The 25,355-nt window shown below is 45.6% G+C and overlaps 2 protein-coding genes across 3 annotated transcripts; one reads left to right on the plus strand and one right to left on the minus strand.

Annotated features, from left to right (window-relative positions):
* The first annotated feature begins 2,539 nt into the window (after positions 1–2,539).
* On the plus strand, positions 2,540–10,056 carry LOC142990702 (uncharacterized). 2 transcript variants are annotated; one of them, XM_076140561.1, is made up of 11 exons: positions 2,540–2,758; positions 3,294–3,415; positions 4,147–4,171; positions 4,762–4,808; positions 4,968–5,584; positions 5,877–5,982; positions 6,143–6,289; positions 7,011–7,071; positions 7,187–7,350; positions 8,017–8,101; positions 8,709–10,056. In XM_076140561.1, the coding sequence occupies exons 1-11, from the start codon at positions 2,638–2,640 to the stop codon at positions 8,729–8,731; spliced, it is 1,518 nt and encodes a 505-aa protein (XP_075996676.1). In that variant the 5' UTR covers positions 2,540–2,637; the 3' UTR covers positions 8,732–10,056. The 2 variants fall into 2 exon arrangements, with proteins under 2 accessions (XP_075996676.1, XP_075996677.1); XM_076140562.1 differs by having other exon boundaries at positions 4,971–5,584.
* A 4,750-nt stretch (positions 10,057–14,806) lies between these two features.
* Positions 14,807–19,955, minus strand: atf5b (activating transcription factor 5b). The gene is made up of 5 exons (XM_076140563.1): positions 19,893–19,955; positions 19,284–19,577; positions 18,419–18,640; positions 16,875–18,060; positions 14,807–16,022 (listed from the first exon to the last, which is right to left on the minus strand). The coding sequence occupies exons 3-5, from the start codon at positions 18,573–18,575 to the stop codon at positions 15,836–15,838; spliced, it is 1,530 nt and encodes a 509-aa protein (XP_075996678.1). The 5' UTR covers positions 18,576–18,640; positions 19,284–19,577; positions 19,893–19,955; the 3' UTR covers positions 14,807–15,835.
* Between the last annotated feature and the right edge of the window lie 5,400 nt (positions 19,956–25,355).

The following is a 25,355-nucleotide window of genomic DNA, read 5'->3' on the forward strand; positions in this document are numbered from 1 at the left end:
GTGAGTTCAGACAGCAGGGCCACGGATTGAATCTGTTTATAGGGTTAAGGGTTAGGGTTAGATAGGTTTAGAGGAGAGGACAGGAGATGAGAGGATGAGATGAGGCCACATGGAGCCACGGACTTAAACATGGAGCATCAGAAGATTTACTTTACATTAGAGAGTTTATATACATTAAGTTACTAACTTCACACTAAAGTAGATTCAATTTCAGTCAGAGGATAGCATGTATAATTATTTAACCATGTATTTGTAATGTGTGTGTGTGTGTGTGTGTGCGTGTGTGTGTGTGTGTGTGTGTGTCTGTGTGTGTGTGTGTTTGTGTGTGTGTGTGAATGAACTGTGGGAAGAAAAAGTCAACGCGGTCAAGAGAAATATAATGATTGTATATAAAGCATAAAAGTCATTCAATGGGACTTTGGCTCCTCTAAGGCTGCGGCATCCCATAATATCCAGAGCATCTGAATAGAAGTGTGTGAGAAGCTTCAGGCAGGCATGTGGAGCCAAAGTGCACAGAAACTCACCACTGCACGCCCACTTCACCTCCGCTGCATGTGAGGGCTTGTACAGTTTCTGCAGTGTGAAACAATGAAAGCACGACTGAATACAAACGCTGGGCTTTGCAACTGATATTCTATCAGGCCATGATGACGTGTTTGCTCTCTCTCTATTGTAATAAAGCTGTGTTATCGTGTTTGTTTGGTGAAGCGATGCCTGCAGGGAGACTTTCACAAGCCTGTTTAGTCCCAACGCCACACAGAAAGAGGCTGAGGAGCTGGAGAAGGGAGAAGTAAAGAGGTTTAATGGAACAGGAGCTGAGCTGGTGTGTGTTTGTCTTATTACAGTGCAGGAAAATTACATATCATCATAACAAACAGATACTGTGAGAGAGGGAAAAAAGAAATAAAGGTCAGAAGGGACAGAAAGAGCAGCTCGAGTCTTGATCTAATACAATACTGCCCTCTGCTGGTGTAATCTCATAACTACAGCTCACCCAGCCTGAGAACGCCTGAGACGCGCCGCCACCAGGAGATGGCGCTACAGGACTGAACACAACATGAAGGAATGTGTCAGGAAGCTCCAGGTTTGACTTGTAATGGAAGTTAATTGGCAGATGATGCAAGAGAGCTGCAGTAACCCTGGAGACATCATCTCATTGTGCTGACAGATGATCAGTACAGCAGGAGTCATGCTCCAGTCCAATTACGCCACACGACACAGAGTGGAGACAGTCTGCAGACACACAGTCAACGCACACACACACACACACACACACACACACACTGTCCAAGCAATTTATCATCATCACATTATTTTTAGTGCAGTGTAGCAGATTATAGATGAATGCTTCCACTATTAAAGTTCTTCGCCACAGCAGGAGAACTGCATGTGTTCTCACTAAATCCATTAAAGGTCTCCGTTCATTTAGTGCGGAGTTGTATTGCGGTCAAATTCTAATGATTTGTAAACAATGGAAAGGCTGTGTGTGTGTGTGTGTGTGTGTGTGTGTGTGTATGTATGTATGTGGCACAACTTATTAGATCATGTTAGTCCATGTCTGTGTTGGAGTCTTGTCTAACATATCTGCCATCATAATGTCACCAGGCCTGATGATGTAATGTAACCGATGGAGGCTCTGATCCACAGACTCAGGGGTCGTCATGGCAGCCAGTTTGGTCAGAAGACACGAGTCTGTGAATTAATCTTACGATACGTTAAGTTAAACGATCATAATGTCAGCTGGCAACATGAACACACACATCTCTGTCATGTTAGTATGGATGATGATGATGATGATGATGATGACGGAGGTAAGGACCTTCTGATATAAGGACCTTCTGATGTGTGCACATTGACCACAGTAAGAGATTATAGCTCAGTTAGTTTGGTTGTTATGTGTGAATGTAGAAATGGAATAGATCGAGTAAAGAGACGTGAGACACCAGAGCCCCCTGCTGGTCACGGCCGGTAACAGCGCGTGGACGCAGCAGGGTGGAAGTTGATCTCAGGATTAGACTGACAAACATCTCCAATAAGAAGCTGCACCATATAAAAGTGTGTATTGATCAATGATGGATCTTGGCCAATCAGAAATGCAAAGTTAATAATATTTTGAAGGTTTTTTACTGAAAGAGAGAACATGAGAGGTCAGGGCCAAGGACGACAAGAGTCAGGGAAGTGTGGAGTCACAACAACATGGAAGAAACAACAGGGGGCCTTTGACTCAATACACTAACACACATACAGCTGCATAGAGACTGAAGACTGAGCACTTAAAGGAAACAGACCAAGGGGAGAATGAGCCCCTAAACCTGACCCCCACCCTCAACCATTAATGATTATGTTAGGTTGTGTCTTTTATCTTTCTGAAGTTGTGAGTTTGCTCAGATGGCGTCTTCTTCCTCTGACCTGCAGGTGGCAGCACAGAGCTCTCCATCTTCCCTCAACCTGAGGCTCCACCTGTCGCGTTACCTGACGGAACAACATGGGAGGGAGAGGGAGAGGCAGAGGGAGAGGGAGTGACCCCGCAGCCCTCAGCTCACTGTCCGGGCCCGGAGCGGAGCAGCAGTTTGCTCAGTTTGCTCCTCACCTCAGCCTTCACCTTGACCTTCACCTCCTCCTCCTCCACACGCGAACATGCGGGGCCGGTACAGACGGAGGAGCAGAGACGTGGACGCGGCCGGCGCGCCTCCTCTCCCCGGAGCGGACTCACCTGCGGCCGGCGGGGCTGTGCAGGATTCGGACGGCGGGACTGAAGGTGAGCCGGCGGCCCGGAGCTCCGTCACTGCTCGGCTCCTTCTGTTGCTCCTTGGTTACATGATGACTTTAATGATCTACTTTAACTCTGCTTTATTAACAGAGAGATCAAATCAAACCCGAGTGAAGTTATCGGTGTTAGCACAGTCAAGTGGATCAATCTGCACATCTAAGACTCACATTAACATATAAAACATCTGATCTAATGACTGTATGATCTATGTCGGATGGAGATATGTTCTCTCTCTAGCTTAGTTAGCTGAGTCTCAGTGTTGAGCTCCCTCCTGTCTGTCTGCACGTTCTTGGCAAACATTTACTCAACGCTTCTCAAACTATGGTGTGCGTCCCACCTGTGGCACCTGAAGCAGCCCTGAGGACGGGAAGCTCCAAGATCAGAGATCCAAATCAATCAAATCTATTCCAGATATAGTATTAGGAGTATTAGACGGTCCGCTGGTCTCTTAGTTACGCCACAGACTGAACTGTTCAGTCAGTTTATTCCTCACAGCCTGATGTAAGCTGGACCTTTTCTCCAGGTGGGAAGTTCTTGACGTACGGAGGAGAGAAGACGTACCTTGGTGTCCGAGTCAAGATGCCGGTCAAAGACCTGCTGAGGAACGTTCGCCTGGCTCAGGGATGGAACCCTGAGGACTTTCAGGTAGATGAATAATGAAGCCTGACCCTCTGAAGGTCTGAGCTCAGGCACAGGTTTGGATTCAGAGCTGTGTTCATGTTTGAAGCCTGGATGACGGTGGAATGGACCACAGATCATTTGTTTACCTCCAAATGAGGTTTGATAGACAGATTTGCATTCAAAACAAATCAGATTGATTGATGACATAGCTGTAATGTCAACAAGGCAGAATGGATCTGACTGATCTGATTGATCCAACTGATCTGACTGATCTGACTGATCTGACTGATCTGAGTGACAGATCTGGGAGGTCTCATGTGAAGTAAATGTGAATGCCCATCGTTTCCTCATGTTTATTTATCTTTATGTTGTTAAGCCTTCTCAGTCTGATGAACAGCTGACTGTCAGATAGCAACATCCAACCTTTGACTTTGACTTTAAAGGCCTCAGATTTGGGATCATATCCTGTATTCTGAACTATAGAAGAGGGTCAGGGCCATAAAGTCAGGATCAGGATCAGGATCAGGTCTGAGTCTGATCTCTTTCTCTACACAACAAACTAAACTAGAGTGTTGAGACTTTATAGAACCGAAGGAGTCTTCAGTTTGAACAACAATCACAAACATGATGCTAACATGATTCTGTTCACCTCCTGAGACTGAGACACGTCCGTCTGCATGTTTGTGTGTTTATATTCAAAGCTGTCGCACATCCAAACTCCCACTGATGCCCTTGTTCTCCTTTTCTTTTCACAGGAGAACTTTGACAAAAGATCCAAAGGTGAGTGAATCCTGCTCTCCTCACACATTCAGCACTTTAACAAGCACACCTGCATTCCTCTGCAGGCCTCAGCTGTCCGGCTGGTTTGAGCTTCTTTATCAGAGTTATGCTGTAGGTGCGGCTTGACGTGTGCCACATGAGTCATGGCCTCTACTATCGTCTGACACACGCCATGGAAATCTGACTACAAGCAGCGGTGACGCAGATCACCACAGCTGTAATCGGTCCTCTGTTTCTGCTTTCTTCTTTGACTGAAGAAGAAAGCAGAAGGGGCAAAGATGGACATTCCTAGATATTTAATAAGTCTAAGTTGTAATTGTTCCTTTGCCACTTCAAAGTTGTGTCTTTGGCTTTGGCACCGACCTCCACACCTCACAGCTGAGTCCTCTTAGACCTCAGACTCAGGACTCAGACTCAGTCCTGTAATGCAGTTTCAGTGTTGTTGGCGTTTGTTCTAGACTCTCCCTTTCTACCAACGGTTACAGGACATGGTTCTGTTTACCAAACACAAACAGTGAAGAAGCTCTGAGTGTTTCACAACAGGAAGATGAACATGCTGGGGTAATCTTCCTCACTCTTTTCTTACACAGGAGACAAGAAACGAGTCAAAACCTGCAAAGAACGACGAACCAGCAAGGTGAGTGGCTGAGCTCCTGTCTCCCCTGGAGGGATCTGCCTGCCTGCCTGCCTGCCTGCCTGCATGCCTGCCTGCCTGCCTGCAGAGTAGAGATCAGATTTATGGAGAGCTTTAACTCATATGTCAACTCAGAGTCTGCATTCCTCTGCTGTCTTACAGAAGAAGCGTCTTTCTAAAAGCCTGGAGGAGCTGGCCATCATTGTTGAGGTTCTAGAGGAGGATCTGAAAACAGGCCACACCCTCAGCCCCTCTCCCCAGACCGGGTCCCTCTCCAAACCCCCGGTGTTGCCTCCTTGTTCCCCTGAGTCTCTGCGGGGCTCCGAGCCCTACACCTACAGCTACACAGCCACATACAGCTGCTCTCTACAGTACGACTCTGACAGACAGACGCCCGACACCTCAGACGGCCAGCTGACCGGTGTCAGTCTGAGTAACGAGTACGACAACAGCTTCCACTCTCCACAGACCCAGGGCTACAACAGTGACGAGTCTGATGACATGATCCCCAGCCCCCAGTCCTACATGACCTGTTCACCAGGCACCCCTGAGGGCCTGCTGATGAGTCCTGACTTCACGGGTTCAAGCCTCCAGTCTCCTGAGGCGGACCCGCACCGAGATGGAACCATAGATGGCGTTGGTGGAGAGGGTGTGTGTTGGCCCGGTCAGTGGCAGTGGAGCAGCTCAGCGTTCTTTGGAAGCCAGCTGCAGAGAGAGGAGAGCCAGCTGAGGGACGTCCCCGACTCTGTGCTGCTCCACACCAACCCTCAGGGACGCACGTGAGTCTGTCTGCGTGTGTGTGTGTGTGAGCTGTGGGGAAGTGGTGATTGGTCATTATCAGGAGGGAGGATATTATGGGATGTACTGGATGTTTACCTGCAGATTAAAGATCCATCATGACAGAAATGTGTTGAGCTCCATGTCAAGCTAACAGAGCTCAACACTCCACTCAGGTCCAGTCAGAACTGTAACTCTACTGACCGTCTAAAGGAAGAACATGTCTGACCTTCATCAAAGCTGCAGATGCATGATGTCATGATTGAGGTTGTGTCTGTGTGTTGGTTGAATCAGAGCTCTACATGAGGTGGCCTGTGTGGGGAAGAGGGCGCTGGGCTACGCTATAGCCAAGAGGATGGCAGCCCTCCACAGCCTGGACCTGAAGGACTCAGAGGGAATGGTACAGTACATGAGCCTGACACGCCTGACACGCCTGACACGCCTGTGTGATGTCATACAGACCAGATGTTCATGTTCTTGACAAGCTGCTCCAGAAGGATCAGGCAGCAGAAGTAAAGCACTTCAGGTGTTGATGATGTCATGATGTCATGTGTTCCCAGACGGCGCTGCACCTGGCTGCTAAGCACAACCACCACCTGATGGTGGGCGACCTGATCCAGCTGGGCGCCACCATCAATGAGAGGAACAACAGTGGGAAGTCCTGCCTCCATCTGAGTGCTGAGAGCGGCTACATCCGGGTCCTGGAGGTGAGCGCCTTGGCTTCCTGTCTGCTCCCTCAGCTGTGTGTGTGTGTGGGATGTGGATGATGATGATGATGATGATGGTGACGGTGTGACAGGTCTGTTTGCGCACAACCTCAGATTCTAACCCAAGAAAGTTCAGTTCAGTGCCAAGTTTACACCTAAAAGCCTGGCTCTCACTCTTTACAGAACACGTGTTGTGCGTGTTTCCAGTCACGTGTCTGTATGTACAGAGTCTGTAGATCACCCGTCTGTCTCACTTCTTCATACAGAGCATGTTTGTGTGTAATTAGAGTCACCTGTCATTGTTCTGACAAGGTGTAAATATTTGGTCAGAGCTGTTGTTGACTCTTCTAACATGACTCACAAAAGTCACACAAGTCACACGCAACACACAACACACACAACACGTCTGGCAGGATTCACTGTGTGTCTCTCCTTGTGTAAGTCTGTGACTGACCTTCTATTTCTATTAAGACTTCTATTATGACTCATAATGAGGTCATGTTGTTGTTGTTCTGGGGCCTGTTGAACTTCTGCTTTTGTAATGTTTCTATACATTATTATGTTTCTCTCTCTCTGGAGGGTTTATAGTAAAGAGTACTAAGTTAAGAGTGTTTAAACTATTTGACATTGGCTGCTGATTGCTGGATAAATAAAGTTTATAAGGTGAAGTGGGGAGAAAGAGCCGTGTGTTCTCTGATCCATGTTGAATGTTCTTCTTCAGGTTCTGAGGCTCATGATGTCAGACGGCGTGTACGTGGACGCTGAAGCCACTGACGTCCATGGTAACGACCTTCATCTCTTCTTCTCCTGCAGAGTCAGAGAAACTGACAGACATGGAGCTTGTACATGTGTGAGTGTGAGTGTGAGTTAGATGTTCCTCCTTCCTGTCCTCCCCAGGCCGGAGCGCCCTGCAGTGTGCTTCAGCTGCTCTCAATCACACACTGCACAAACTGGAGAGCTGTGCTTCAGCCGGCGACACCAGACTCTTCACACTCCGCAAGGAGCAGCTGATGGAGACGCTGGAGTGTCTGCTGCAGATGGGCGGCTTCATGTACACCATGGTATGTTCCTCTAAGACACGTCAAGCTCTGAAGCTCTCACCTTCACTTTAACAAGCAGCACATCTGAAATGATGGGACATGAACTTCACTAGGGGGACAGGAGACTGGATCATTCATCTACACAACACTGGGACTCCACTGCAGGCTTAGACCAGAGAGCTTAGACCAGAGAGCTAAGACCAGAGAGCTTGGACCAGAGAGCTTAGACCAGAGAGCTTAGACCAGAGAGCTTAGACCAGAGAGCTTAGACCAGAGAGCTTAGACCAGAGAGCTTAGACCAGAGAGCTTAGACCAGAGAGCTTAGACCAGAGAGCTAAGACCAGAGAGCTTGGACCAGACTTAGACCAGACTTAGAGTGCTCAGAGGGCTTGAGGGCTTTAGGGCTGTTCAACTCTATTGAGCAACAACAATAGTAATCATCATCATCATCATCATCATTCTAGAATCTGTTGATCTGTGAAGCTGAGCTGATTCAGGGCTCAGTCCTCTGATCAGAACAGGTAGAGTTCATGTACTTGGCCTTCCTCCTCCATGACTCTACCTCAGCACAGAGGCTGAGTGAACTTAATGACAGGTTTGCAGCTCAGGCCTTTTTCTTCTCTGGTATTTCAATTATAAGGTAAACCTGTTGGATGGGAGTTGAGGATTGTGTTGTTGTTCCCTCAGGGCTGTGGCTATGCAGAGAATGTGTTTGATGTGGCCTACCAACCGCTTCCTGTGAGGAGTGCTTACCCTATCCTACATGAAGGAGGTATGTGAGCTCTGAGACTGACAGCACCTCTCTAACTGCAGTCTGAACCCAAACACCACACCACAACAACACAACACAACACAACACAACACAACACAACACAATAGGGCGGCAGAAGCTCAGTGGGTAGAGCTTCCGCTTGGGAACCGGAAGGCTGCCGGTTCGAGCCCCTGCCAAGGTGCCCCTGAGCAAGGCACCGAACCCTCAATTGCTCCCCCCTCTGTGAAGGGTGGTAATGGAATGTAAGTTTGGATAAAAGCGTCTGCCAAATGATTGTAATGTAATGTAACACAATGCTTCTGACATGGACTCACATGCTGCCTCCCCACTCAGGCTCAGGGCTCAGGTTCAGACCTGATCCCTGCAGTAACACACACTTAGCTCTGTGTTTAACCCCTGATGCCCCAGAGAACATGTGATGAAGTCTTTACTCACTTCAGATGAGCCAGCATGTGTGCCCTCATGCTGCACATCATGCTGCACAGACCTTTAGCGTTCATTCTAAGCTTTGTGTAGGAGTGACAGCCTTTCTATATCCACACACAGTCATGTTCACAGTCATTGTACTGAAGATGGAGGATTGATTCTTGTGTCTTTTTCTTCTCAGGGGAGCCACATTATGCCACCTAGCCCTGGTTGATGGTTGGACACATCTGTTCTCATGGAATGATGTGTTCCTGTGCCTGGCAGGGCATTTGGGCATTTTACCTGACAGTAATGTTTCAGTGAATTCAGGCTTGAGTTTGTCATGTGGAAGGTTTCCTTTCAGACACTCAGGCCCGTCATGTCAAGCATCTGCCGTGCTGTGTGGGTGAAAACACCTGATTTGCCATCAGGTGTTTTTGTGGCCTGCATAGAAACTAAAGATGCTCATTTTCTGGTTTCTGTGAAACTTCCATTGTTTGTTACATTTGGAGTAACAAGTTGTCTTTGGGTAACAATGTTTGGACATCCAATTAGGAAAGGTTTAGAAATATAGTGGAAGCTAATAAAGAAGAGGACGTGTGCATGTTCCTAAGTGTGTTTACAGATGTGAGCTGTGTTCTCCTGGGCAAAGAATCTGTTTAAGCCTGTGTGTAGCTGAAGAAGACGAGCTGCCTTCAGGAGAGTGGAGCTCATATTGAGCTCATGCAGCAACACGCTAAGCTGCAGCTCCTCCATCTAAACATGTTTGATATGTTACACACTCTTTACTCCGCCTCCTGCTGATTACATACAAAGAACCAAAGTGTAACCAAACTTAACCCACTTAGCTTCTGTCTTAATCTGGAGTCGGTCACTGCCACCAAGAGCTCTATCTGCAGGTCTGAGCCTGACTGAGCCTGACTGAGCCTGCAGTTCAGTCAGGTGAAGCCTGAGCAGCAGAGGTGCAGATGTGTTTCCTGTCACCATAGTGATGGATGGATGGCTCTGCAGACTCATCCTGATCACTGTGTTTGTAAACACAGGGTGGAGTTCTGGGTTCACATAGATGAGGGTCAGGGGTCAGGGGTCAAAGTTACGGGGTCGTATTAACAAATGTATCTCAGAATATAAAGCTTGTGCCTGATTCAGCAGAATATGAATCATATTGTTTGATTAGGAGATTAGATGAGACGCCGCTGCTGACAATGACTTAGATTTGTTTTAAGAACAATGTGAAAGTAGAAATGGAAGTAAGCTGCTCTGTTTGAAATGAGGGAAGGTCTACATTCAGAGAGTGAGACAGGCAAAGTAAAGCAGCATTCCTCTGTTTAAACATCAGTCTCATCTGTTCTCATCCCTTTATTGTGTTCTTATAAAATGTGTTTAATCAAAGTTGTGAGCTATGAGGTGTTATGAAAGTATAAACAGCATGAAGTGATCTTATAGTAAATCAGAATCCTGTGGTGGGTAAATGTTCATATTGGAATGAATGATTTATTTTTATTAATCTTGTATTTTTATCTTACAAATCTAATAAAGCATTAAACTCAATGATTGATCCAAACATTGTTGGTGTTGTTGTATTTGTATGTTGCGTGTCTAAATGAGGAGGTGCATCTAAGCGTTAACCCTTTGAGCTCCTGAATGGTCGGTTTGGGAGCTCAGGGCTCTGGTGGAGAGCAGGGTACTGCAGCACTGTGAGCTCTAACATGGAGCCTGAACATCCAAGCTCTGGAAGGAGGAGATTCATAAATTCTATTCTGGGTTTTACAGGAAGCTAAAATGTGAGTCACATGATCTCTTTATGTGGTTTGAGTCATCACACGTGCAGCTGGAGAGTCTGTAGAGACTCAGCAGGACTCACTAGGACTCAGCAGGGCTCAGCAGGACTCACTAGGACTCAGCAGGACTCACTAGGACTCCTTCTCTGCATCATTTTCAGACGAAACGTGCCTGATTTTTTTGATTATGTTGTGAAAGTGTGTGAATGAGGTCATTGTAAAGCGCTCTGAACAAAAGTGTTAAAGTCCGTTTGCATACAAACAGAAAGAGTTGTGTTAACGTTGTGTTTTGACAGGAGAAAGTGTTGACAGCTCTGTCACCTCACAGCTCAGTGATTGAGCTCAGAGCAGAGACCCTGCTTCACCTCCACAAACCTTTAAGGCTCAGTAATAATGCAAATATAGTTTCAATATTCCACAAAAGTACAAATTCTACCAAAGCAAGCTGTGAATATTATAATAAAGTATTTGTTCTTATTTACTTGAGACCACTGATTCTCTTCTTCAGTCTAGGGTTAGGGTTAAGCGTTCACGACTCTGCACCTGCCTGGTTCAGTGTGTGTGGTATGTACACACACACACACACACACACACACACACACACACACACACACACACACACAGGGCTAATTACAGCTGCTGTGAACACTGTGTTCCTCAGAAACAGGGAGTGATGCCAGAGAGTCTTTGCCTGAGGAGACGAGTCAAAGCCAGCCTCACTGAACCTTCAGTCTGATTGAATAAGCTGCTTCTCTATAGGCTGAGGGAGGATCAGTGTTCAAACTCAATCTCCACTCAACCTTCAACTGAAATAACGACACAACAGTGAGTTTACTCCTCTAAAGGTCCAACATCAGAGTCAATAACCCCGACTGAGGACTTTAACAAGAGACTTACAGGGAGAACAGAGATAGATAAGAAAATAAAATAAGAAAATACATGGACATGGAAAATAGATTCAGAAAACAACATTTAGCTGGTGTGTGTGTGTGTGTGTGTAATGGTTGTAGAGTTTCTCTGAGGGAGAGCAGCGATGTGAGAGCTCCCTGAGGGTGAGTTGAGTTTTCTAACCCACCTAACAGGTTTGTGTGTCTGTGGGGACGTGGCTGTCTCACTGCAGGAAGACCTTCAGTAACAACGACTTGAACTCTGCATATGAATATCAAACTAAAGGTCTTTATAGTGCCTGTGCTGAAGCATTTCATGTCTCACACACACACACACACACACACACACACACACACACACACACACACAGAGTCAACATTGCCATCAAACCTGCACTCCACTCTGTAATTGAAAGTCTTTGATCGGTCGGTGACAGCTGGAAGTCTAAAGCTGCTCACACACCTCACACACACGCACACACACACACACACACACACACACACACAGATGTCACGCAGATATGCCCACACACTAATTCCTTTGCTGTTACTTATTCAAAATATTAAGACCCAACTCTGTGACTAAGCTGTGAATCAACGTGCCTTCACTCTGATCCTTCCTCTTCATCTTCATCCCATTTATCTGATTGGTTGATGTAGCTCATTTCATCCACTCACTGATCTGTACACCTTAGTTTTATCACATTCAAGTATTTCAGGATACAATTCTGTACTGATCCGTCCTGCATTCATTCAAACTACCAAATATCAAATACATGCACAGATACACACACACACACACACACACACACACACACACGTGGACCAGGCTGTGAGTCACGTCTTTCCTCATTTATCATTTCAAACCCTTATTGTTATTATAGTAAATCCTACTGGTTTATAACGCTGGGAAGCTTCATTGCATCATTCCACATTCAGATTTACATTCAGTCAAAGTCACCCTGAGGAGGAAGAGGAGAAACGTCTTGTGCTCCTCGTTGTTTGGAGCTGTGAGGTGAAGCTCAGAGTCAGAGAGGGGAGAAGAGAGAGGAGAGAGGAGAGAGGAGAGAGGAGAGAAGAGACGCTGCTATGGACACCTTCCTGTATTGTTGGACATGTTGGTCTTTGTCTCTACTGGTGTGTCTGCTTCTCCTCCTTCTGCTCTCCAGGCTCTCATTGGTTCTCCTCCTTCTCCTCCTTCTCCTCCTTCTGCTCCCCAGGCCCTCACTGGTTCTCCTCCTTCTGCTCTCCAGGCTCTCATTGGTTCTCCTCCTTCTGCTCCCCAGGCTCTCACTGGTTCTCCTCCTTCTGCTCCCCAGGCTCTCACTGGTTCTCCTCCTTCTGCTCCCCAGGCTCTCACTGGTTCTCCTCCTTCTGCTCTCCAGGCTCTCATTGGTTCTCCTCCCTCTGCTCTCCAGGCTCTCACTGGTTCTCCTCCTTCTGCTCCCCAGGCTCTCATTGGTTCTCCTCCTTCTGCTCCCCAGGCTCTCACTGGTTCTCCTCCTTCTCCTCCTTCTGCTCTCCAGGCTCTCATTGGTTCTCCTCCTTCTGCTCTCCAGGCTCTCATTGGTTCTCCTCCTTCTCCTCCTTCTGCTCCCCAGGCTCTCACTGGTTCTCCTCCTTCTGCTCTCCAGGCTCTCATTGGTTCTCCTCCTTCTGCTCTCCAGGCTCTCATTGGTTCTCCTCCTTCTGCTCTCCAGGCTCTCATTGGTTCTCCTCCTTCTCCTCCTTCTGCTCTCCAGGCTCTCATTGGTTCTCCTCCTTCTGCTCCCCAGGCTCTCACTGGTTCTCCTCCTTCTGCTCCCCAGGGTCTCACTGGTTCTCCTCCTTCTGCTCTCCAGGCTCTCATTGGTTCTTCTCCTTCTCCTCCTTCTGCTCCCCAGGCTCTCACTGGTTCTCCTCCTTCTGCTCTCCTGCTTGTCTGAGGCAAACAGAGCAGATCTCTATTGGAATTTCCTCTCCTAAGAATCTGTAAGTTCAGTTGTTTTGTTTATTATTCAGATCTTTTATGTGATATTTGGTCCAACAAAGAAAACCTGACGTGACTTGAATCACGACGTCACATGGAGAAGGAGAGAGTCTGAGAGGACTCGATGCTCAGGCTTTGTTTAGGAACAACAGGGCTGCAGGATCAATAATCAGTCGCTAATCACTGATCATGAAGGACAATGTTACCCTGCACACATTAATAATAAACATCTGGTGGACATAAACCGCACATCTGCACCAGAGATACATTTGTTTATCACTGCAGTAGATCCTGATTCAAACAGCTGAAGTACGCGCGCCATGTTTTTAATCTTAGAGCGACACCTAGTGGACAACAGACGCCAAGTGCCTCCACCTTCACTGAGCCTCACTGAGCCTCACTGAGCCTGACTGAGGATCCTGCAGCTGTTTGTCTGTTTGCTCCTCCTCTGTCCTTCTCTCCTTCTCTCCTTCTCTCCTTCTCTTCATAAATCAACATTATTACATTTTGCTAATGAATTTCGTAATATCTTGTGTAATTTCTAATGTGTATATTTTTTCCTGTTGTTATTGCTTTTATAATATTTATAAACATGAATAATGTATTAATTATACTTCATTCTATCTGCTCTGTGTCAGACTGATTATTTCCTCTGCAGTCTTCCTTCCTTCCTTCATGTTTCTGCTCAGTGTGATCGGTGCTCTGTTCTGTGTTTATTCATCTATTATTCATCCGTGTTGTACATTTAAATTTAATGCCATATTTGATTATGTCATCTGTTAGTTTGGTTAAATTAATTATCTGTGTTGATTGATTAATATAAAATGAATTCATCAAGACTTTTTTTATTCCTATTAAATTATATTATAAATCCTTTAATGGATTCAGATTAGCACATAATAATAATAATGAGAAAGTAATCTGTTAATAACACAACAGTAATCATCTTCAGTCTGTTTCTCACATAGAAACAAGAAGAGAGTGAAACACACGGAGCCCCGATCACACGCCTGCTTTTTATTCTGTGATGGTTCACTTGCATCTCTCTCCTCATTCGGCAAGGATTGGGCCATGTTGCCTCATACACTTGAAAGGCCTACTGCTAGGAGAGATACCAAGAGGATTCACACACACTCACACTCACACACACACACGCACACACACACACATACACGTGCACACGCACACACACGCACACGCTCCATGAGCTGTGAGACGTGATAAGGAACTTGTGTTGACTGTTGACAGGCAGAGTTTGATAAGGTTTCACCCGCCGCTGACGGGGGCGGAGCTCTGTGCTGACAGGAAGTGCCGGGAGGAAGGTTGACAGCGGAGAAGAAGACGGCCCGAATATTTGAATGTGTTCCCGGTTTGTGGCTTTGAGCTGAAGGTGACCCGTCGTCTCTCAGTGTGATTGTCAGTCGGTGGTGCTGCCTTCCAGTGGTGAATCCTGGGGTGAACTTCTACTCCAGCTGCAATGCAGCCAAAAAAAAGAGGCGTGGGCCCGGGCGGTCAGCAGTCACAGGGGCGGGGCAGGGCAGGGAGGAGGGCAGGGACCCAGAGGAGGGCCAGGCCACTGCAGATCTCTGTCTGATCCTGGTCTGACTGTGGTCCCTGTGCTGATGTGAACACTGAGACTCTAATCAACACAAAGAGAGAGCAGTGTTTCTACAGGAGGGGTTTATTTGGCTGTGGTTGACCTGATCAGAATCATTCCTGACATTGACATCCATTATTATTAAAAACCTGAATTTCAGAAACATCAATCCATCAATCAGAAACAAAAGTCCCATGAAGTCGTCCCGTTACCCAACAACTCTTTATTGTTGCATCAACCGGTGATTGTTTGTTCGCAAATACAGCCGAGAAAGAGAGAGAGAGATGAGAAAAGAAGCCGGTGATTCTCCCGGCAAAAGACCAAGAACCTGAGCCGCTCACACTCAGGCTAAGCTGCCAGCTGATGCTCACAAAAGTCAAACTGAGTAAGGTGATGCGGTCGAAGCCATGCAGGAAACAGAATATCGCCTTCATCAAAGAACAATCGCACATGCTGTTCAAAATCAAACATGCATCTGTACTTCAGAGACAAATCGAAAGGTTGGGCCGCATTCCATCATGAATACTTTAGAGCCTTACACACTTCTGCAGTCCCTTTATTCAATCGTTTGAAGCAAATGAGGTGTAAATGAACATATTAAGTCTAAATCAAATATAAAAGCAAATATATTTTGTGTCACAAAAAACCACAAGCAAAGTCGATCACTACTACTAATCAATGAGTAAACCATCAATCAATGCAAGCACAGACGCAGGCATCACGTCAAGGCTGTGAGTGCAGTTCAGGTCACAGTGGTCACGGACAAGTTCAGCATCTAGAGGTCGCCTCCTCAGGTCGCCTCCTCACTCAGGCTCCTCAGGTCGCCTCCTCAGGTCGCCTCCTCACTCAGGCTCCTCGGGTCGCCTCCTCAGGTCGCCTCCTCGCTCATTGGGAAGCATTTCCTTCTTCTCTTTTTTGGAAACGTGTGTTTTTGTGGAGTTATCCTCTTGTAACAATGATATTTTTTTAGAAAAGAACTACCAAACTCATGCAACTACCAGGTCAAGTCTGTGTGAACAGAACCAGGACCCCTCTGTATCTGTGTGGGTGCTGGTGGGCGTCAGTTGTGGTGGCGGTGGTGGCGGCGGCGGCGCCTCAGGCAGAACCATCCTGTTTCAACCTCTGACTGCGAGCCTTGTAGACCTCGATCAGTAGATCTTTGACGTACTGGATTTCCCGCTCCACCGACTCTGCTTTGTCCCGGAGCTCTCTGTTCTGCCCCTCCAGGCCGTGAAGCTCCTCCTCCAGACAGTCCAGCTCCGCCCTCTTACGCAGTCTGTACCTGCGGCACACACACACACAGGCAGGCGGCGCTTTGATCTTCATTATGTCACACAGAGATCATGACCTTTGACCTACATGAGGTCAATCACACCGACACACTCTTTATTATGATTCTGCTCCATTTAAACATCAAAGACTCGAACTAATGATTTACACAGAAACATGGAGACATGAAGCTCAGAGGGATCAGGTCTGACTTTAGTTTGTTTACATCTCAGTAAGACACTAATCACACACACACACACACACACACACACACACACACACACACACACACACACTGAGCAAGGATTAGAGAGAAAACCATCAAAGTCAGAAACACAAATGATCCAGAATCTACTTTAGCTACCGTTATGATACACACACACACACACACACACACACACACACACACACACACGCACATACACACACACTCTCACACACACACACACACACACACACACGCACATACACACACACTCTCACACACACACACTCACGCACATACACACACACACACACACACACTCACACACTCACACACACACTCACACACACTCTCACACACATGCACGCACACACACTCACACACACACATACACACTCACACGCTCACACATAAACACACACACACTCAAACACACACGCACACACACACACACACACACACACACACACACACTCAAACACACACGTACACACACACTCACACACACACACACACACACTCAAACACACACACTCACACGCTCACACACACACACACACACACACAGAGACACAGAGACACACACACACACACACACACACTCACACACTCACACACACACACACACACACAGAGACACACTCACACACACACACACACCTGTGAGCAGCAGTCTTGTTCTGGTCTCTCTTCTTCTGCTTCCTCTCTCCCGTGCCGGTCTCCAGGACGACGCCCCCCATCAGAGGCCCCTTGGCGTTGCAGTGGTCGTCCTTTAGCCTCTGTGTGGGCCGGTGGATGGGCGCCCCCAGCAGAGAGCCCTCCCCCTCCCCTCTGGACAGACATTCGTAGCTTTGGTCTGCAAGGCATTCTGGGTAGAGGTAGTGGCCATGCTGGGGCTCCAGAGCCTGGACCTGTGCGTTCTGGTCCAGGTCTCCTATAAAGCTATGGTAGGGCTCGGCCCCCCCGGGGAGGCTCTGGTGGTAGTAGCCCTCGCTGGCCACCATTGTCTCTTGAGGAATGCTTCCGGAAAGTCCATTGTCCTTGCTGCAGTGCAGCAGCTCCATGCCCGTGCTGTCATAACTTCCGCTGACCTTCAGGTTGTGCATCAACTGTCCGTCTCTCTTGTGGCTTTCGTACGAGCCGCTGAGGCAGAAGCCCCGGGCGATCTCCTCGCTGCAGAACATCCCCTCTGAAAAACAATAATTCTCTTCTTCCTTCAAAGATAGCGCACATTCTCTCACCTTCTTCACGCCGCCGTGGCCGCCCTTCCCCACCGTCTTCAGGGTGGAGTAGTGGTTCCCCGACAGCTCGGTGCTTCCTGAGTAACATCCCCTGGAGCCCCACGTCTCAAGTCCCGCTTCCTCCCCGACTTTCACCGCCTCGCCGATGAGCCTCCGCCCGTTGTTGTGGTGGTAGCGGTGGTGGTAGTTGTACGGCGCCGGTCTGGTAATTTTGGTTCTGCCGACGGGACCGCCGCAGAAGCTGGCCAGGTCCAGTTCCCCTGTTGCCAAGGTAACGACGACAGGGCTGGTCTCTGATTGGCCGGTCCCGTAGGAGGCGTAGGGTAACTGGTAATAAGACTGGGTGCCCATGGCCGCGGGACCCTTTTCACATTTTGAGGATTTGTCCAACTTATTGGGTGCGGACGTGGACTCGGAGCGGAAATAGTCCTCCAGCTGAGCCAGCTCCTCCTGCAGAAGAGAGGTCATGACCTCCAGATCAGAGGGCACCTTAACATCTTGTTCCAGAGGCGAAGGTGGAAGGGACGAGCTGGGAGAAGACTCGCTTGTCGACACAAATGAAGACAAATCAACTTTTTCCGTCATCCAATCTGAGAGACCATCACCTGGAAGAGAAGAAGAAGAAGAAGAGGAGGAGGAGAAGAAGAAGAAGAAGAAGAAGAAGTCAGGAGAAGTAAACAAGGCGGCCGATTCATTCATAAATGTGAAGATTAGGATTCGGAAAAAAAATGAAAATTCAGGAAAAATTATCCGAGGTTTAGACGAAAACTGGAAAAAAATAAAAGTGAAAGTGAAAGAATAAAGTCTGAGACATCCAAGTGAGCGACTAACCGATCATCTGAAAATGATTGAACAGCATCGTCTGCACTTAGCTGTACTCACTGTACGACATTAGCCCCGTGCTGCACTGCGGCTCCGACCTCGGGATCTGGAAAAATAAAAAAGCGTCTTGGCAAAACTCACCAATTAAGCGCTGCCTCTCCGCTGGCTCCGCCCCCGTCCTCGGCCGCGATTGGCTGCGGCTAGCCTGTCGGAGAGGGGGAATGTCGTACTCGCCTGTAGAAATGGGAGGAATTTTCCTGCGATGGATCGATGCCGCCATTGTGTCTTCTGCTTCCATCTAATTGTTCAAAAGCACAAACTAGGTGCTGCCACGGAGAAAGACTGGATGAAGGACCTGAAGACCTGCGGGGACAAGAAGAGGCAAGAAGAGGACAGGAAGAGGACAGGAAGAGGACAGGAAGAGGACAAGAAGAGGACAAGAAGAGACAAGAAGAGACAAGAAGAGGACTTTAGACTTTAAAGGCATCTTCACACTGAGACTTCACACAAGATGAGAAAGAAGTTTAAAATATCATCACAGAATATTTCAACGTTATTATAATGGTGTTCAATGTTTAGAATCAATCAATCTGTCAATCAATCTGTCACTTTAGACTGTTGAGCTTCAGCCAAAACGTCACAACAATAAATAACAATAAATAACAATAAAAAATAACTGAATATTCTACAACAAATGAACAAAAATGAACTAAATGAAAATAATAAAAAAACACAAATCAAAATTAAATGACTAACATGACTCAAACACACACACACACACACACACACACACTCTCTTTCTAAAGCTGATTTACAGAACAGAAGTTGTAGCATTTGTCCAAAATTAAAATGATGTATAATTTAAATGACTGCACAATTTTAACATGTTGAATAAACTTCGCTCTGGTCTGAATTGAAGTCATAAAGCATGAATAAATAAAGAATGTGCGGCTCAGAGACACAAACATGAGTGAACTTTCCCTCAGCACACAGAAATCAAACTTACCCCATAGTTCCTGAATCTTCTGCTGAGGCGCGACGCTGCAGCAAAGCACGCGGAGGAGAGGAAGAGGAGGAAGAGGAGGAAGGCGCAGAGGCTTCACACACACATGTTTTCCTTTAGGTTCTCTGGTTCTGACATGAGACCTTTTTCCACTGAACTCTCTACACACACAAAGTTTTTACATCCGCCACTTCTGCAACTCCTAACGCGGCCGCGTCACAGCCTCGGATCCCTCCGCGCCTTACAGGGTTCACCAGCGCGTTACGTCATCATGCATCCGGGGGACTTTCCCGTTATCTGAGACAGACAGACACACACGCACACACACACACACAGAGGGACAGAAGGACAGAGACACTGGGTTTATCTACTTTAGTTTATATTCTTTTAATTTATCCGTTTCATTTGTTAAATAAAAAAATAATAATAATAATAATTAGAACAGAAACATTTTGTCTTGTTTACTTCAGTTTTAACAAAACAGTTTAAACTGCTTTAATACAACAAAGCACTTTGCGTTATTGTGATTGTATTATTTTACTACTTTCACTAAAGATCAAATATAAAAACCTCGTAGTTTTCTGATAATGAACATAAACTCCGCTCACTTACTCACTGGACTCCACAGGGACATTACGTCATGTCCGTGTTTACCTGTGCCATTATAGATCTAAACAGTATAGATGTGATTCTCTCTCTTTGGTTGAACACAGCGGGGTTGCGCTCAGGTTCTACTTCTCGCAGCGGAGCGACACCATGTTGCGGTTGAAGGTGTAACTTTAGTTGCAGCCCTGTTGCATCAGATCCGCAGGGGATTGAGCCAAACACATGATGGAGCAGCGCTGCGGCTCCATCATGTGTTTGGCTCCATCATGTGTTTCTATGGGCCTCAGCCCGGGCTGACCGGAGAGAGAGCTCATCACACAGATCACACAGCTCACACAGCTCACACAGCTCATCAGGGCTCATCAGGGCTCTGTGAGCTCATCAGGGCTCTGAACCTTACACCCTAACTGCTTCATCCATCAATAAACTGCACTCAGACTTCACTTAACACTCTGCTTTATGATGCTCACTGTGCTGTAATGATATTTACATATTTTATTGATTTTTCCTGGAAGGCAGAGTGCTCGTTACACACACACACACACACACACACACACACACACACACACAGTTGTTGTGTATATTGTGAGGATTCACACAGAGAGAATAAAGAGAGACAATGGAACATTTAAAACTTGATGTTGTTCTTATATGAGTCTAAATCCATCCCATAATTTAATCCACTCTGTCTCATCTGGTACTTTGGTTGTTTTCCTGTTTTATGGCGTGAATGTAAACTTAAATAAATAAATCTATAAATCAGCCAAAACAAATCAAATCTGATTTATCTGAGTTATCGTCCATATTTACCTTAGATACACGATCAATAGTCCAGTGCCACGGCAACAAGATGAATCATGGCTCCACCCAGAGAGCCTTCACACAGGCAAAGCATTCTGGGACACCGAGGACATTTAGTTTGAAATTAGCATTAAAGGAATATAAACCAAGAAAAAGTGTGTGTGTGTGTGTGTGTGTGTGTGTGTGTGTGTGTCCCAGAATCATTCACCAATCAATCAAATATAAATATACATATTTATATACAGTTTATTTGATGTAGTATTGTGTTGTGCACACGTGAACCACATGAGCTTAAAGAGATCAAGTAAACATGTATACACACACACACACACACACGTATACAAAAGAGAAAACAGAGCAAACCACAGAACTAATGGTACATAATAAAACAACAACATGACACTTTGCCTCCTCTCACAGAGCTCTGCAGTTATTAAAGCTCAGTCACTAAAACATGCTTTAACTCTCTGTCATGGAACTGTAAACATTTAACTAATGGACTTATAAAGTAAAGAGTAACTGAAGAACAAAGCTCCGCTCACTGAATATGAGACAATAAAACATGAAGTGTGATTAAGTGGGCTGACAGAGTTATGATGTGTACACACACACACACACACACACACACACTCACACACACACACACAGAAAGAGCTGCTTACGTGTTCCCTCTTTGTCAACATTAACGTTAAAGAAATGTCGTGGTATTTGAGACCGAAATATGTGCAGCTGTGTTTTGTATTGGCACACACACACACACACACACACACACACACACACACACACACACACACACACTTCACGGCACTTCACACCCTGAATCTCTGTAACATCATCCTCATCGTCATCATCATCATCATCATCATCATCACCAAACAGGCTCCCAAACAGCGTTTTCATTCATCATGAGCGGTAATGAGCCATGCTGCTTCATTACTGTGAGCATAAGAGAAGCAAACCTTTGTTAAATTCAGTACACATGAATGCACACTGTTGAAGTTTGAAAGCAGCTGATAGAAGCACTACCGCTCATAGTGAGGCACACTCATACACATCTTTATTTATTTACAAAGCTGTGTATGATCACACACACACACACACAGCTCAGCTCACACACAGAAGGCACCAAACACAGAATCAGCTCATTTCACCAAACAGGAGCTGAATCTCTGACGCTGTCATTCATTCTGGAGTGACAGGAGAAACAACAACAGGGAACGAGGCGACTCATTCTGTTTACAGAAATAATTACAAATAGATTCTCTAACTGTGCAGAATGTGACACATGTAAGGAGATGATTACACCAAACTACCACAGCAAAGTCCTAGTAAGGGAAAACCTACTTGGCAATAAAGCTGAGTCTGATTCTGAGGGTTAACCTGATTCTGATTCTGATACTGAGTCTGAGTCTGAGTCTGAGTCTGAGTCTGAGTCTGAGTCTGAGTCTGAGTCTGAGTCTGAGTACACATGAAATAAATCAATTGTGGTGCAAAGCTTCAGTTATCTTTTTATCTGATCTTTATCACATAAATCCGTCTGCCTTCTGTCTATAATCAGTCTGTGTGAATAAAGGGAATAAAGGAACTCTGTCAGCTGCTTCATATTGATTCATATTCATATTGGTTTTTCTCCTCCAGGCTCAGAATCATTCAGTTGCTTTACTTTGTACAGAAAAATATGAAACTAAACCTTCACTCCTCTGCCTCTGATCAAATGTAAACTCTTATTTTAAATTATTTTTTCAATCTTTAGTTGTATTTCAGTGGTATGATTGTAAATAAAATACAGCAAATTCCTCTCTCATCTGAGTTTGGTTTTGAATGGTGAAGTACACACAGATACATTTGTGTGTGTGTCCAGGTTGTCCAGTGAGAAAAGAAAGAAAAGAAAAGAATCCTCACATTTCTAACAATATTTCCGACATCGTGTGAAAACAGAATGAAAGAATGTAAATGAAATGTTTCTCTGTTTCCATTTTAAATCAATCTGAGGTGGATTAGTTTCCTAGCCGCTCTTGTTTGCAGGTTTCTGCCCCTGTGCTGTTCTGACTCCATGTGTGTGTGTGTGTGTGTGTGTGTGTGTGTGTGTGTGTGTGTGTGGCAGGATGGTCAGTGTGACAGGCGGACATGTGGAGGTCGGACAGGACACTTTGACAGCAGCATGTCCCTCTGCCCTCATTAGTAAAAGTGTTGTGGCTCTGCTCCTCTGCCTATCCTCTGCCTCCCCGAGAAACAAAAAGCTGATTGAAGCAGCCAGGTCTTCCTGTTGCTATAGCAATAGGCAACACTGGCTCACCCCTTCTCAAAAACATGTTTTCGGGATCTTTGGAGCTGCGGGTTTGAGGCTCCGCTCGCTGCCCTGCACCCCCAGTGTTTACATTGTTCATTTGGCTTTTCTGCAGCGGGTGCAGTTTTTATTATGCATGCTGCTCCTCTTTAGTCCTTTATGAATCTGTAATGATTGCAGGTCACACAGATCTGAGCTGAGCCCTGGAAAGCATTTAGGACTCAACTTCTCTTTAAACACAGGAGAGCTTAGATCTAATTATCACTGTTTGGCCCTTCATTCATATGTTTTCATAAGACTGTAGAGTTACAGTATTTATGAGATATCAAAAAAGAAATACAAACATAGAGTCACACTTATTAAAAATGTGAATTAAAATAAAATAGTTCAACCTAAATCCCACTTTCTTTTATTTCAAACTCCTCTGAAACACATTTGTATTTTCTGTATGTAATTTAAAACCAGATGATAATGATTGATGTGTTCTATAGTGTTTGATATGAACTGGAGGTGTTTATTAATAGAGCACAGTGGGTTTGAGCTCTAATGAAGCCATAATGAGTTGAGTGAACTCGCAGGTCTTCTCCTCTCTGCTGCGGCTCAGTGATTGCCTGCTTTCTGTGCAGTATTGCCCTCCATCTGTCCATTTGTTACTGTACAAGCATCCATGAGCCCTCTCCAGCAGTGCATCGTGGGTTGGGAAGAGCCTCCTTCAAAGATGCAAGCAGCCATGCACTTCTCTACTCTGGCACATTGGTATCAGTTACACCATAATTTCATCACCAGCAGCTCCCTGTGAATCCTGCTTACATTAACTTTTTACACGGATTGGCAACACGGAAGCAGAGACGCATGTTCGGTCCTGCCAGCGCTCAACCTATTCACACTCAGCCTCATATTCAAGAGCCGGACGGAGATTAGTGTTGTTTGTTTGTTTGTCATTGAAATGTGTATTTGTGTTACCAGAATGTGGGATATGAGAAGAATCGCTGCAGTTAAAGAGGAAAGGAATTAAGGAGAGGAGAGGAGATGAAAGGACAGGAGCAGTGTGTGTGTGTGTGAGTGTGTGTGTGAGTGATGGCTGCCGTATTGTTTTGATAAGTGTTCCCAGAGGAGCACATGTGAGGAGCATGTCAGCGTCTCATCCCTCTGAAGGGAGCCGGGGACTGAGGGAATGTCAAAGCAGCGTAATGACACTGTTCAAATAACAATGGCTCACACACACACACACACACACACACACACACACACGCGCTGGAGAAATGCAAATGAATGAATTTGCTTTAAACATGAATATAAATTAAGAGGAGCTCAGGAGGAAGAAGAGCGAAAATCAATCTGAGACAATTTCCTTCAATCCCCGTGACACACAGACCTGCTTTCACCGCTGCTAATGATGATGTCATCAGCTGAACTGTACACACATGCTGATTAGGAGACAAAGCACAATGTCACATCTAATGTTTGTTTCCTTACAATCTCATATCTTAATTAATATTTACATCATCGGCCTGAACAAATAACAATAACAAAGGCGTAAACATGAATTCATTAAGATTTAATTTGGCCTCAGGCGTCTTTAAGACACAATGAGGATTAAAGGAAATATACAACCAACTATATTTATTTGATCATGTTTTTATTTCATGGATCATTTAAGAAGTCGTTCCTCCAGAGTGCAGATCTGGGATTTTCTCTATTTTGTGCGTTTTTACTGAATTCCTGAGCGACAAATTCAGACTGCAGAGGCTTCAACATTTAAAGAGATTCAACTTTCAACAAAAACACAAGAATGATCAACATTTCTCCACTTTTAAAGAAACAACTGAAGAAGACATCATCTTCATTTTATGGTTCATCTGTTTGAACCTGAACCTTTATTTCATTCATTTAAACTCTGAATCTTTGCTTTGATTCACGGAGAAATTGAGGCGAAAAACTGGAAATGGAAATGTAAAATATATTTTCCGCCATAAAATCCTCCCATAGAAAAACAGATCACCCTCCCTGTTCTCCCTGCACCCCCTGCACCCCCGGGCACCCTCAGCAGCTCCAGAGACACACACACACACACGCCAGCATGCTGTGTTAATTTGTGTGTGTGTGTGTGTGTGTGTGTGTGTGCATGACACAAATACATGTTTAAGATTATTAGGCTATTACAATTAAATAAGAAATAAAATAAGATACTGTTAACCTTTATAAACTAAGCAAAGGGAAATAAAACATACACTATAATAAGATCAACCAGGTGATGAGTAGTAATAGTTTTAATGAATAATAAATAATGATAATAAAATTAATTAAAACATTAATCAAACATAAAAAATGATGAAGCTGTCAAACGAGCATGGATCTGTGTGTGTGTGTGTGTGTGTGTG

Source organism: Genypterus blacodes, unplaced genomic scaffold, assembly GCF_046128005.1.
Source record: "Genypterus blacodes isolate CSIRO-AG114 ecotype Tasmania unplaced genomic scaffold, CSIRO-AGI_Gbla_v1 ptg000672l_1, whole genome shotgun sequence".
Lineage (NCBI taxonomy): Eukaryota > Metazoa > Chordata > Actinopteri > Ophidiiformes > Ophidiidae > Genypterus > Genypterus blacodes.

Excerpts from the sequence above, each read along its gene's own strand:
- LOC142990702 (XM_076140561.1), top strand. The coding sequence starts at position 2,638 with ATGCGGGGCCGGTACAGACGGAGGAGCAGAGACGTGGACGCGGCCGGC. Across the intron at positions 5,983-6,142 it reads TGAAGGACTCAGAGGGAATG|ACGGCGCTGCACCTGGCTGC; the intron begins GTACAGTACATG and ends ATGTGTTCCCAG. Across the intron at positions 6,290-7,010 it reads GCTACATCCGGGTCCTGGAG|GTTCTGAGGCTCATGATGTC; the intron begins GTGAGCGCCTTG and ends GTTCTTCTTCAG.
- atf5b (XM_076140563.1), bottom strand. The coding sequence starts at position 18,575 with ATGGAAGCAGAAGACACAATGGCGGCATCGATCCATCGCAGGAAAATT. Across the intron at positions 18,061-18,418 it reads GGAGAGGCAGCGCTTAATTG|GTGATGGTCTCTCAGATTGG; the intron begins GTGAGTTTTGCC and ends CTTCTCTTCCAG. Across the intron at positions 16,023-16,874 it reads AACAAGACTGCTGCTCACAG|GTACAGACTGCGTAAGAGGG; the intron begins GTGTGTGTGTGT and ends TGTGTGCCGCAG.